Source organism: Apaloderma vittatum, unplaced genomic scaffold (assembly GCF_000703405.1).
Source record: "Apaloderma vittatum isolate BGI_N311 unplaced genomic scaffold, ASM70340v1 scaffold5195, whole genome shotgun sequence".
Classification (NCBI taxonomy): domain Eukaryota; kingdom Metazoa; phylum Chordata; class Aves; order Trogoniformes; family Trogonidae; genus Apaloderma; species Apaloderma vittatum.
In genome coordinates this window covers 1-13243 of record NW_009716355.1, presented here as the reverse complement: position 1 = coordinate 13243, position 13243 = coordinate 1, and the positions used below count along the sequence as shown (strand labels likewise).

At 39.4% G+C, this 13243-nt stretch overlaps 1 protein-coding gene across 1 annotated transcript; it reads right to left on the bottom strand.

Annotated features, from left to right (window-relative positions):
* Positions 1-9: 9 nt before the first annotated feature.
* Positions 10-12976, bottom strand: CAB39 (calcium binding protein 39; the record flags this gene model as incomplete). Its single annotated transcript, XM_009869490.1, has 8 exons — positions 10-781; positions 1593-1736; positions 2508-2573; positions 3206-3265; positions 3961-4129; positions 6691-6809; positions 10644-10808; positions 12861-12976. Coding segments are annotated over 8 exons (1028 nt in total), but the record flags the coding sequence as incomplete, so codon positions are not given.
* Positions 12977-13243: the final 267 nt, after the last annotated feature.

Sequence of the window (13243 nt, the reverse complement as noted above, 5' to 3'; positions counted from 1 at the left end):
ACTCTTTCCAAAGTTGCTAAGTTTCAGTATCAGTTTATTTGCAAGACAACTGTTTATCCCAATAAGCTCACATCTTAGATACATTTCCCCTTTGATTACAAATAAAGCACTGCACATTTTTTATTATTTTTTTTTTTAAATCAAGGCATATAATCTTATACTACGGTGCCAGGTATGCACAGGTCACATTGTGCTCATGTCTCAAACAAGGTTAAGTGCAAACATACAGATTTATTCAGATTTGCAAGCATGCAACCTGTTACTTAACTACATTAATACCTTCTCTCCTAAACCAAACTAGTATCTATATGTTTGCTTTCACGAACCTAGAATCTTTCTTTTCAGGACTCCTAAAACAAGCAGTGTCTTTGAATTCTGAAATGACACAAATATCAAGAAAGTCCACATTGTGCAAGAAAGCAGCAGCTATGTTTTTCAACTTGGACTAAAAAAGAAAAGAGAAAAACAAAAACCGTTCACTGAACAGCAGATTAGCAGTAATGTTCCTCATGAATCGATAAGAGTGCCTGATGCTGAATATCTAACAGCAAATGCTGAATTTGGGTTTAATATTTTAAGGGTTTATTGGAGATTAAGCTTCTTGCTGTGCTGGTCTCTTCAAATCCCTGATCTGTTTAACTAAATAGGTCTTCTCGTCATTAAATTGTTCATCCTCGGTCCTGTCATTCTGAAACTTGCTGAGGAACTCAATAAGTTTGGTCTGGTTCTTTAGAAGGATGTCTAATATAGGCTGTGTCTTGTTAGGATTGGCTACAAACACCTGCAAGAAAATAAAAGGCATTTAGCGTAATAGCGGGAAACGGAAGCCTAAGTTAATAACAAACCCAGTCAACAAAACAGCGGTGACAATAATTATTCTATATTCCAGCACCTCTACAGAAAAAAATAACAAAGTAAATGCAAGTTTTAAAATAAAATTCCTCCTTTTTTTTTATTAGAAGCTGAACACTAGTACCAAAGTAAATTAAATTTGTGGGGGGTGACAGCCACAATACCCTCTGCAAAAAACACCGAAGATACCTCAGTTACACTCTGTAGCAAATGCCTGGATACTGCATCACATCAGTATCTCATAATTCACTGAAAACTTTTATATCTCAGGTTATATCTCCAAGCTCTTAAGCTATTTGCTTGTCTGCTGCGAAGTTAAGTTTCTCTTGCAGTGTGCTAATTAAAATTTAGGCAAGCTGACTAAAACATTGATATCATTCACAGGTCATGCAGCGTGATGAGAATATTTCTGAACTCCAGGATGCTTCATGATTCCACAGGAAATCCTGCATTCCTCTATCTTACCGCACATCATCTTTCTTAATTCCAATATTTTCTAAAAAATACTACATTGGGAATCATAGGAAAGTCCCTAACTGACTTCTAAACAGTTTTCGAAAACCAAGACAGCTATTTGTAAAGACAGATCACAATAAAAAACAAACCTATGCTCTCTATTTAACGACTTAACGGACATTAAGATAAATCCGATTTAGGCTCAGCTAAGTCGTTCACTCAACTAAACAACTGTTGAGGAGTTTGTTTTCTTGTTCCCCGTGTCACAGAGCTTTTTAACATACCTTAAACACATGAAAGGCCTCAAACTGAATGTTACGGCTCTTGTCTCGTAGAAGGTTCATCATTAGTTTGAGATTTTCAGGTTTACTGATGTACTTTGTCATAATTGTGAAGTTGTGTCTGTCCAATAACAATTCACCGAGAAGCTAAAAGCGGAAAACAAGCCCAAATGAAAAAGTGATTGACACTGGACATAAGAAACAACTTTTCCTTCAAAGACACCAAGCGGCTGACACAGGTCTGTAAACGTAGAACCTATAGAAATCAAGTGCCCAGAACTTCTAAGTGCAGGGTGCATTCTCCTATTATTTTCTCCACAAGTGAAAAAAAAAAATTAAAAAAAATCACCTTTTGTTCCCCTCTAGTTACAAAGCACAACTGAAAAAAAATTCTTTCACTCTTCTTTCACTATGATTTCATTATTTTTTCCATTTCTACAGAAGCTATAACATAACCAATAAGAAAGTGTAGCGGGGGTTAAAAACAAACTTAGTATTTCAAGTGAGAAATATCTACATTTCTCTGTACAAAAAAAGAGTAAAAGGATATTCCTTACAAGTACTAACCTTACTACACGTTATATATTATATTTATGTTCTTTATTTCTTCCCTCCCTGAATGTGAGATTAGTATTGCTCTAGTTACATCATGTGAATCTTTATTAAATTATTTATACACATCAAAAAAAAAAACCCAACAAAAATAAATATACACGCACATATCGTCATTTCTACGCAGGGAGAGAAATTAATTGGTACGCGCTGGAAGGCTGGAAGGGTTAAAGAAAAGGATCTGATCCCAAGCCGTAAAACATAAGAAAAATTAAACACTATCCAAGGCAGTTACTGAAGCCATTTTAATTAAGGCCAACCCACCTTGAAATTAAAGGAATTCCCTGACTTAGAAAACCACCTTACCTTAAGTGACTGCCTCTTCGTCACATAATTTTCTGAGTGAAGTAACTTCTCGTATTCACTGAAGAACTAGACAGAGAATAAAGAGAAGGGTTAGGACCTTTCCAACTGTCACACACGCTTTTCTTCCACATAATTACTACAAACTGGAGGAGATGCAAATATGTAGCAAAAACATGATTCACTACTGAGATTTCAGATTGTTTTCACTACTGTTTAAACATTGCACGTGCTTAAAAAAAAATAATTTTTATTCTTTTAGGGGCCTTTAATGTTTAGGTTGCCAAGTGGTGGAGTCAGTTATCTCATTATTTCTTAAACTCTAATAGTTCCTGGCACTGAACACTGTTCATTAATTTCGGGTTCCCAAGAGCTGGAGGAGGCCTGCCATGTACTCTTGGGTTGTTCGAGTTAATAACGACTAAAGAAAAAAAGACAAAGAAAGGGTTCCCTCTAGTGGAAAGCTCAGATCTACTACTCGCACACCTTTGTTTCTGCCGCCTTCTCTTGTTTTTATACCTTTCTGCATTCAACAATGTCCCAATCTTAATTTTACCACTTGGCAGAAATTACTGCAAGTTCAATTGGTTTAATCATGTGTGTAAATTTAAAAAAAAAAAAAAAAAAGATTAAGATACTGATTTCCTCAAATAAGACACACAGCACTAGAAAATTCTGAATATTAAAATGTATCCGCTCACCCTATCATAATGTTGTTCCAAAAATTCTGCACTTAGCAACTTGTGTCTTGTAAGTAAATCCTGTGAAAAAAAGCACAAAACCAGTATTTTCACCAAAATGTTTAAACAGTACTTATACATTCTCACTAAACTCTGCGGACACGTAAGGGCCTCAACAGAAAACATTAAACAAAGACATTTAGGACATAAACGCAGTTACCTGGACGGTGCCAAGGATCTTGGCACCACTTGGGAAAGCTCTGCACGGCGGTAAATGTTAATTGACACAGGTAATTACCACTGAAGAATGTCATTTAGGGATCAAGGCTATGCTCTGCACACAACCAAGGTGAAGACCCACTATTTAATTACACCTGTAGCCCCATAACCGGCTGGTTTAGGCCAAAAAAGAGTTTCCGCAGACAAAGCATCAGCACCAGATACACTCTGGTTCATAAACAGAAGGTTGAGGAGCTGGAGACAGGGATTTTAGAAGCTCCAGGCATAGAAGTTCACACAAATTCAGCGAAGTCTGATAGTTTAAAACGCGCTTTCTAGAATAAAAGTCATTGGCAAGACAGCGTGTGTATATATACATTTAAAGTATGTCTTGCATTCCGAGAAATAAGAAAGAACGGTGTCCATTCCACCTGTTTGCATCGCACCTATTTTTTTCCTCTCCCTCTCCCTTCGCTTGTTTTGCCCAACACACCTTATCTGCGTTCACAAAGCTGAGAACGACGGAAATAATAATTCAAATGTTGTACGTAAATTACCTTGAATGTGGCAAACGCATCCGAAGCAATGTCAAATGTTGACATTTCCACGTATCTGAAGAAATCGTAGAATTGTTCTGACCACAAGATTATTTTAGCAAGTGGTTCGTGCCTGATGCATTCTCTAAGCATTATTCCACAATTTAGAGCAATTTCTGGAGATTCGTACCTGTTAAAAAAAAAAAGGATTCTTTATACTTTCAGAAGTTACCACTGCAACACCACACTGCCAATTACGGTTTTCAGTGCTAACAAGTCAACCAAAATTCAAAAAGTTAAGAGGTATTTATTTCTGCATTAAACTCCACTTGTACATATTTTTATGAAATGTTACTGAAAACACTGCTGGTTAAATGTCAAATTACAGCCTATGCAAATTGCTTGCGCAAACTGAGGAATACGACTTAATAAACATATTTTCTTCATACTCAACATCAGTTTTCTTCTTCCGTATCGGTGGGATTGCAGACATCTAGCAAAGCAGTAAGTGGTTTCTGTCTTGAAAGTTGTTTGCTTAAACAAGAAGGTCTGATAACACTGGACATACATTCATGTCTCCTCTTCTTCCATAAACCATTTTTCCGCATCACCAGCTTACTCTCGAGGTCACAGGCTTCAAGCCTAAAATGCTGGTAATAGCATCCTCTGATCACAAGGGCAATATTGAACCTTCTCTGTGCCTGAGTCTTCATTGCCTCTAGCAAAGTGACCTGCAGCTTCCAAGAGATCTCTGGAACACGTCCATCACCGACTTGATGGAAGTGATGAAGCCATCCCCGACGGCTTCCTTTAGAAATTGTTGCTACACCCCCTTGGCAGGCTTGCTTGCTCAAATACTACAGGTTTCTTTCGTCTGGCTTTTTAGCATATGCCAACAGCAGCTGTCAGAAAATCTCACAACCGTGTCTTTAAGACACTTTTGATAGAAATACACCTTTGTACTCACTACTAGCACCTTGCTTTCCCAAGCAAGCCAACAGTAGGGCCCTGGATGAAGATGTTTCCAAACTAAGAATTCATCTCAGTATGTTGCTATATAAACTATCCCAGTTTAAAAAGTTAGGTCTCCTGTTAGCTACCTGGTTCTGGAGGAGTCAAAGTTTGTTATATACCTTCCTGCATCCCACCTAAAGAATCCTTTGTCCTAATCCACTGGAACCTAATTTAAATTCACGAGGATAATTCAAGAGCAAAGTACCACAGTGCATACTACGCATTAACTGTATTACCCTACAAAAAACAATTTCTTATGAATTAATTTTCATGTCAGATTCTGCAATACTTTTCCATTTAACCTCTTATGGAGATTTGAAATCTACTGACCTTATTGCAACTCATACCATAGCTTAAATTTACATCAATTTGACTCAGTTGGATACCAGATGTAACATTTAAGCCACTAAAGCTAACTAAATGCCCATTTCAAACACCCTGACTTACAAAAAAGTGTTTCAACAATCCCTATCAGAATAATGCTCTCTGAAGAATGACACCGCAGCTTAAAAATTAGGGCGAATGTGTTACAGCCCTCATTCAGTCACGTATCAACGAGAGCCTGCTGAGAAACAAGGTTCATCTCTCCGCACGTCAAATCTCCTTGCAGCCTCCTGCAAATTATCTTGAAGAAGTACCTAATCAATTTTGTGTTGTGTTATGTCCCAATTAATAATCCTTTTGTCCCCCTAACATTTAAATCTCGCTTCCTCCCAAAAGGGGGAAACGCAGCGGGGCGGGGGAATAAACACCAAAGCACTTTTGGCAGGTGAGCACAGACCTTACGCTCGTAAGAACTGAACAAGTATTTATTCCACACCGCTTCTGGTGCTAAAACTTTTGCAGTCAGCATGAAACTAAAAATGTACAACTCCTGCTTTCCCCACACAGTTTCTTGTATGATTTGTTTTCTAGTGGCTTCCACACACAGCCAAGATTAGGTAAACACAGAGGAGTTACAATAAAACAGCTGGGTGCGCCATGTGTGCGGCAGGTTAGTCGGCACCTCTAACGACTGCTACGAACTAGGAGGAGGGAAAAGGAAAAACACAAGGAAGATTGCTCTTTAAAGGTTAAAAATACACTTGATGATCCCCACATCTCAACACAACCACCATCAAAGAGGCAGGTGTCTCACTGAGAAGCATGGCCTTGTCATATGTCCTTTCGCTATCCCAGTAGATGGAATAAGTATTCTTCAACTGCTGTGAGGTTACTCAGCAGCTGTAACACAGATTACAAAACTAGTACTTGAAACAAATGGTTTATTAGCGACTGATGAACTTTTCTATCTCAATATAATTCACTGGAACTGCAATTTTCAGAACTTTCTTGATTAACGTTATTAGAAACATGATTAACATTAGAAACTTGAGAAACATGGGGATAGGGCAGCAAACTAGAAATGACAGTGGATAAAGGGAAAAAATAGCCTTTAACTCTTCATGAATAAGTAACATCACAAGGAGATAAACAGGATCAAGTCGTGTACCAGAAGGAAAATGTCAGCATATTTTGGGTTCTAGGAGTTCTCAATTTTCAGTCATATTTCATGCAAAAGTTTGGGGTTTTACTTAAATTTTCCTTTATTTAGAAGAATTAAAGACACCAAGAGAAAAAAAAAATAATCAAGCACACTGCAATGGAAGAAAAAAAATCATTTCAGAATGCATTATTGCTCCATGAACTTAAAACCCCTTCACGTAAAAGCGTATTTGCGCTTCACAGTGTACATACCCTTTTAATAGCATGAACAAGATATTCTGTTGAGTGCAGATGTATTCAACTGTGGGAGTTCTTGTACCAATTTGCCTTCTGAGGATGTTGTTGAAAATTTGCGCAACATCTTTTTTGCCCTGTCAAAAACATCAGCAGTTAAACACATCATAATCAAGCCCACCGCAACGTTAACAGCCAACTTAAAACGACAACTTACGAAAGTAAGGAAATAAAAACCACGAAGAGAAATCGTCCGCTGACTTAAAATCGAAGCCTCGCGTTTTTCAAGGCACGAAGTGTAAGTAAGACCAGGATGCAGAAATTCAGCCTGGCTTACACATAAAAAAACTGCACAAACATAGCACCAGACAGTATAAAAGGAGCTCAGAAAGTTCTCTGTTGAATATATATAAACGTTTCCTATTTAAGTCTTCTGTCAGGCCACAGCTAGAGACAACAAATGGGTACAGACACCTAACAAAAAGCTGATTATAAATACAAGCACTTTTCACATGGCAGATTTCTGCAATTAGCTTTCCATCTCAGATCGCAGTAAAGACAACTTCAGGACTACGAGTGATCTGATCTAATCTAGAAAAAGCCCAGATAAACTTGGACTAAGCTCAGACTTGCAAATAAATGCCTGTTAAGCAACTCCATCTGAAGGTTCCCTGAATGTTATGGGTAGATAGCGCTTCAGACAACCTCTAGCTGCACTATAAATGCCCTGAGTAACATCTGCAAGTGTTTGAGTCAAACCAAGGGCATATTTAATTAGTAACATTTTAAAAAAACAACAGCAATTATTCAAAATTATTTCAGTTTTCTAAACAACATCAAGAAGACTGTGCAAAGAAAAAAAAAATTAATGTTTATAAAAATGTAGGAGGGCTGCAGTTTTACAAATGGCATGTTTGTGAATTCCCATGGGCAGTTTTGTTAAAGTGTTGTTTTGAGGATATAAGAGTTTGTTTGTAAACGCTTGTTTTCTCATTACAATTCCATTGAAAGCCAGCCCAAAGCGACGCCAGAACTCTTTGTTCCGAAATGAGTGGAGCAGTGTTTCCAGAAATTGCTTTACTCAAACTCCACATAATATAGTCATCAACTCTCATTCACTAAACGGCGCCAATTTTTGCGCTCGATCTCGCAATTTGCTTTGGATTCGCCAGCGAGAACAGCATTTCCTTATTATGCTCATACTTGGACTGACAGTGGGACGCAGCAACACCAAAGCCAGTTATTGTTGGAAGGAGGCGTTCGAAGTGATCTCATGGCCTGGACAAGGGCAAACGGACACCGGACCCCGTGCCAACAGTCACGACCGCCAGAGGTGAGAGGGAGACTGTGCTGGTATTGTCCTCGAGCAGAAGGATTCAGGCTCCCTCATGCGAAAGGCCGGTTTGTTTTTTGTTTTGTGGGGGGGGTTTAATTCATTTAAAAGAAAAAAAAAAGAGCGAGAAATGCGATGGTTTCACAAGGGACATCACCTCTCCTACAGGCACGTTAGCACAAATCAGCAGGATGTAACCAGTAAGTTTGTAAGACTGGCAAGCAGGAGGTTGCTTTGACAGCTTTACTTGGAAAGCAAGCTTCCAGGTAAGGACATCATTTGACTCCGGCAAGGCCATACAATCAGAGAGTTTCTTAATGAAAACATTAAGTTTTTTACTTTTCTGTAGGATTTTTTTGTTGTTTTGGTTTTTTTTTTTACCGTATCATTCAGATTCCAATACATTTAGAATCATAGAATCATAGAAACGTCAAGGTTGGAAAGGACCTGAGGATCATCAAGTCCAGCCTTCAGCCCTACACCACCCTAACACTAAACCAGCTCCTGAAGTGCCACATCCAGCCGTTTTTTAAACACGTCCAGGGATGGTGACTCCACCACCTTTCTGGGCAGCCCATTCCAATGCTTCACCACCCTTTCGGTGAAGAAATTTTTCCTAATATCCAATCTAAACTTCCCCTGGCACAGCTTGAACTCGTTCCCTCTTGTCCTATCGCTACTCACTAGGGAGTGGAGGCCAACACCCGTCTCACTCCAGCAGCATTTCAGGTAGCTGTAAAGAGCGGTAACATCTGCCCCGAGCCTCCTCTTCTCCAAGCTGAACAGCTCCAGCTCCCTAAGCCTCTGCTCATTTGAGATGGTTTAAAAGCCACAGTGAACAGGCTCTGTTTATTAATTAGCTACCTATTCCTGTTTCACAAGGAAATCCTCTTTGGGAACGAGACTGAAGTTCTCGACACACAAAAAAAAGACGACAGTACATCACTGAATGACCTCAAGCTGTAGTGGGAAGGATTAGATGCTGGACCTCCGCTCCAAGAACCAAGAGGAAACCATCAGTATCCCCATCGGTAACAGAGACATCGTTTGAAACGCAGTAAATCCCCAAGCACATAGAGTTGGGATATCAAAACCAACACCTGAGCTACTTCGTAAGCTACGGCAGGTTTGGTGCGCAGGTGTGCTGATGTTATTTCTAGGTGATGACAACAGCTGGCCAGCCTGCCTGATCCCATCCTTAAGAAGCAGCTGTAGGCCAGCCTAGAAAGCGGCGTGAATGGCTCGTTCTCTCCCACGGGGAAACCGTCATATCCTCGCGGAACAACGCAGCAGAAAGCCCACAGGCAGGAAGCTAGCCACAATCTTTCCAAGTCCCCTTAGAATAAAATGAATAGTTCTCCTTAATGAGAGCCAGCCTGCACAAATTGTTATCATTCTTCATGACCAGGAGATAATGAAGGTTTCCTTTGCTAATAACCGGGCTGAGTAAACACCAAGTTGATAAGAATCTAGAGGTCAGTAGAATCGAGATGACGCTTCACGATTTCCTTTCTTCAGCAATGAAAGGCCACCGCGTTCCAGCCTCCCCTCTCAGCTTTCCCAGGTCTCCTTGCTTATTTAACAACCTGAATGTTTTGTGTTTGGTATAAACAGTCGCCTGGGTAGGGACAAAACACCGCTGTGTTACAATGAAACACCAATCCCAGGGAGCGATGGGTGGGGTGGAGGGGAGAGAAGAAAGAACGGGGAAGAAAGCCATTGTTTGGGGAATGTCATATTACAGTAGGACTTTACACTGTCGTGTTTGCATCATCAACAACTTGTTTATGAATAAATCCCACTTTTAAGGATCCTTAAGTGGGACGGTCTTCTTGATCATGGCAGTGGAGTGAGATAGGTTGGGTTTGGCTCCCTTCCTAGACAACCATACGCCTCGCTGGACCTCAGGAAAAACAGGAGAAGCCAATTGTACCACAATTCCTTGTAACTAAAGAGGGTGATTTTTCACTACAGCACTAGGGAGCTAAATTATTCCATGCAACATGGTGACAAACGCCAGACAGAGGTTTGTATAGAGACACGTTTGAATATAAAAAGGAATTGCTATTTTGAAATAAGCAATAAAAACTTCAGTTTGTTGTTTGTTTATAAACAGAGAAAAGGTGATAAAAAAATGAAAAAATGGTTATGCAGAGAGAAATACTGGATTGTTAATAAAACAGCTTTCACTTAAATATTTAGTTCCTCATAATGTTACGATAATTTTCTTTTTCCCCAAGTAATTTAGTTTAATGAGATAAGAATACAGACATGTCCTGTAGTCTTATAGCTTGTGTTCACTATGGTATTACTACTAAGAGATTAACCCTTCTGTGTATACAACAATTAAGAATTATCCCATGATTTTAACAGAACTGCATTCCATCAGGATTAGAGGTTTATCTACTTTGGTTTTGTGTGGTTTATGTGCTTAAATTCACAGATTTCATATTCCATATTTGCTTAATTTGCTAAGTAGCTTGGAACAATGAGTCCTCTAATGGTTTTGTCCAGCCACAATAATAATAATAAAAAAAAGTTGAACATTGAAAAATGTCTTAAGCATTGAACACATTCGAATTCCTGTTGCCTTATTTTAACATATACAATGTAGGAAACATCAAACTTCTTCCCTTACCTCAAAATCAATTAGCTGCAAGTCGGCTACTAGAGTGCTAAGAAGACCACTGTTGTAAAGCTCTTGAGCCAGCTGCGCCACAGCTTCTGTCTGTGGCTCTTTTTCATTTGTGCCATACAAGATTTCTTTCATGGCAACAAGGTTTTTCGAGACCTCCTCAGTGGCCTAAAGAAAATGGGAAAAGAATACAGTTAAAGTATAATGTCATTTGTCTTTGTAACTGCCCACTCTATTATTCTTACCATCTGCAAACTTCCACTAAATGAAAAATATAATAACCAGGAAATGAATAAATAAAAAAAATATATATAGACAATCCTTCTGCAAATAAGACTGCTATACTGAAGGAAAAAAGAAAAGAAGCAGAGGCAAGACATGCAATTTATTTGACAAGTTACCAAAAGTAAAAATCTCTTCCTTTTTACTGCCTTTAAACTTCCCGTTCCAAAGTCCCCTACAGAACAGCAATGGCATGAAAAGAACCCGACAAAATTTCCGTTCCGTAAAACGGAGATAAGCAGGATGAGACTGGAAAACATGACAGAGAGACACGTGCCTGTCTCTAGTGAACTGCTCAGAGAGACCACATGCGTGCCTCGGACAGATTTTGAGCCCAGCAGGTCTGGTCAAATACCGGGCTCCCATTCCAGTCAGTGGGGATGAATTTTTTTCTTCTTTTTTTCTACCTTGGAGAAAAAGGAACTACTATGTTTACTTAGCATGTGGGCAAAAAGCTGAAACTGATGCTAAGTAGCTGGTTTCATTACATTGTATTAGTTCTTCGAGTGCCTAAAAAGTATAAAAGGTTTGTAAGCACTCTAATTTTTAGTAATTAGACGAACTATGCAGACACTTCAATGTAAAGTATTTATGGGTGGCAGCACCCAGAATACTAATGAAGTGAAAAAGTGATCACTTTCTGGATACTGCCCGTCTTGTAAGGCGCATTACCTCTAGAGAGGCTTAAGATCAGCGCTACTGGAGCCAGAGCCACTCCGGCTTTGCTAGCTAGGCAAGAAAGGATTCCCTGACCTTAAGGAGGCTCCGTGTCATTTCTAACTCCTCCGCAACTTGCCACTGCCTCCCTGTTCTTGCTAACTGCAGCTCCTAGGCCCAGTTGCCTCCTCCTTAATCCAAATTCCAAAGGATTTTCTGCACACTCTTGGTAAGACAGCAAGAAGCAGGTGCTCGGCAAGACCGTTTAGATTCAAGACAGCTCCTGGGGACGTAAAATGAGAAAGCCAGCTCACCATATCGTAGTATTACGCCATACAACCGTTTGATTTCTTTAAAATTCGGAAGAAATACCTCTCTTTACTAGGAACAGAACAGGAACATCTGCCAAAAGTGCATGGAGATGAGAAGAGATGCCTTTTGACACATGACTACCAAGAAAAGAGGAAGCAGCAATGAAAATTCTATTGCAGTTTGTCCTTGCACACTAATTTAGAAAGTATGATGAAAGAGGAAGAAAGGCAGAGGTTCAAGTAGCCACCTATTTTAAGACAGACACTGGCAATACTGATGGCACGCCTGCAATTAAGAAGAATGCCAGTGGGGAATTTTTCATACCAAAACCCCAGAAAAACAGAACAACCCTTCCAAAACTTTAATAATTGCACTTGCAGGCTCATCCTCGCCATCACCCTAAGCAAGCTGCTAGTGATGGAAATGCTCACAAACCAGACAGAAAAATAAAAAAGCATTTCCAAACACTGAATGCTTTTTTTATTTTTTTAAGGCGAGGGAAAAACAAATAAATAAAGTTTTCTGGCCTAGCCTGAACCTACAAGTCAGTAGCTTCAAGAAGAGAAACCAGGACTTAATTTTATTTTTCTTGTTCTTCACAGCTCTCAAGACTTTCTGAATGTGCTTCACCTCAAGTTGGAATCGCAGAGGGCTTCAGCGGCAAGTAACGGTTGGAGACTCAGAAACAGAGAAGAGCTCAGGTTGGGAGATGCCTCAGGAGGTCAGCAGGGACCAAGGCCCTGCTCAGGGCAGGGCCAGCCTCCAAGTCTGTATGAGGCTGCCGAGGCTCCTGGCCAGCCTCAGCAGAGCTCCAGGGATGGACACCCCACAACCTCTCCAGGCATCCTGTACTTACGTTTTCTGCAAAGTATTACGGCATTAATCAACTAATTCCATAAAACGCGACAGTTTCTATATTCCTTTCTGCTCTAAAACTTGACATCAAAAGGACTAGAAATAAACTCTTACAAACTTGTTCTGGAATCTCTCTGCTCTTCTATACTCCATGAACTCTCTAACATATTCCAATACATCGTGCACAGGGTGATTTTTTTCAGTTCTGATGCCGAACGGAATTTGGATATCTACATCGAAAAACATAATGCTCCATTAAATAACAACGTCAAGAGCTAAGTGAAAAAGTAGTAAAAAAATTCAAGAAAGAGGGCTAGCTAGCATTTATTGCAATATTTCCTAAGATACCAAGATCTACATAACTGCGTAACCTATGGCTTTATTTTAACAGAGGAAAAAAAAGTATCTCTGGAGAAAAATCAAAACACACAATGAAGTTCATCCAAAAACCCCATGATCAAAAGCAAAATTAGCAGACATTAACAAAAAAAAAAAAA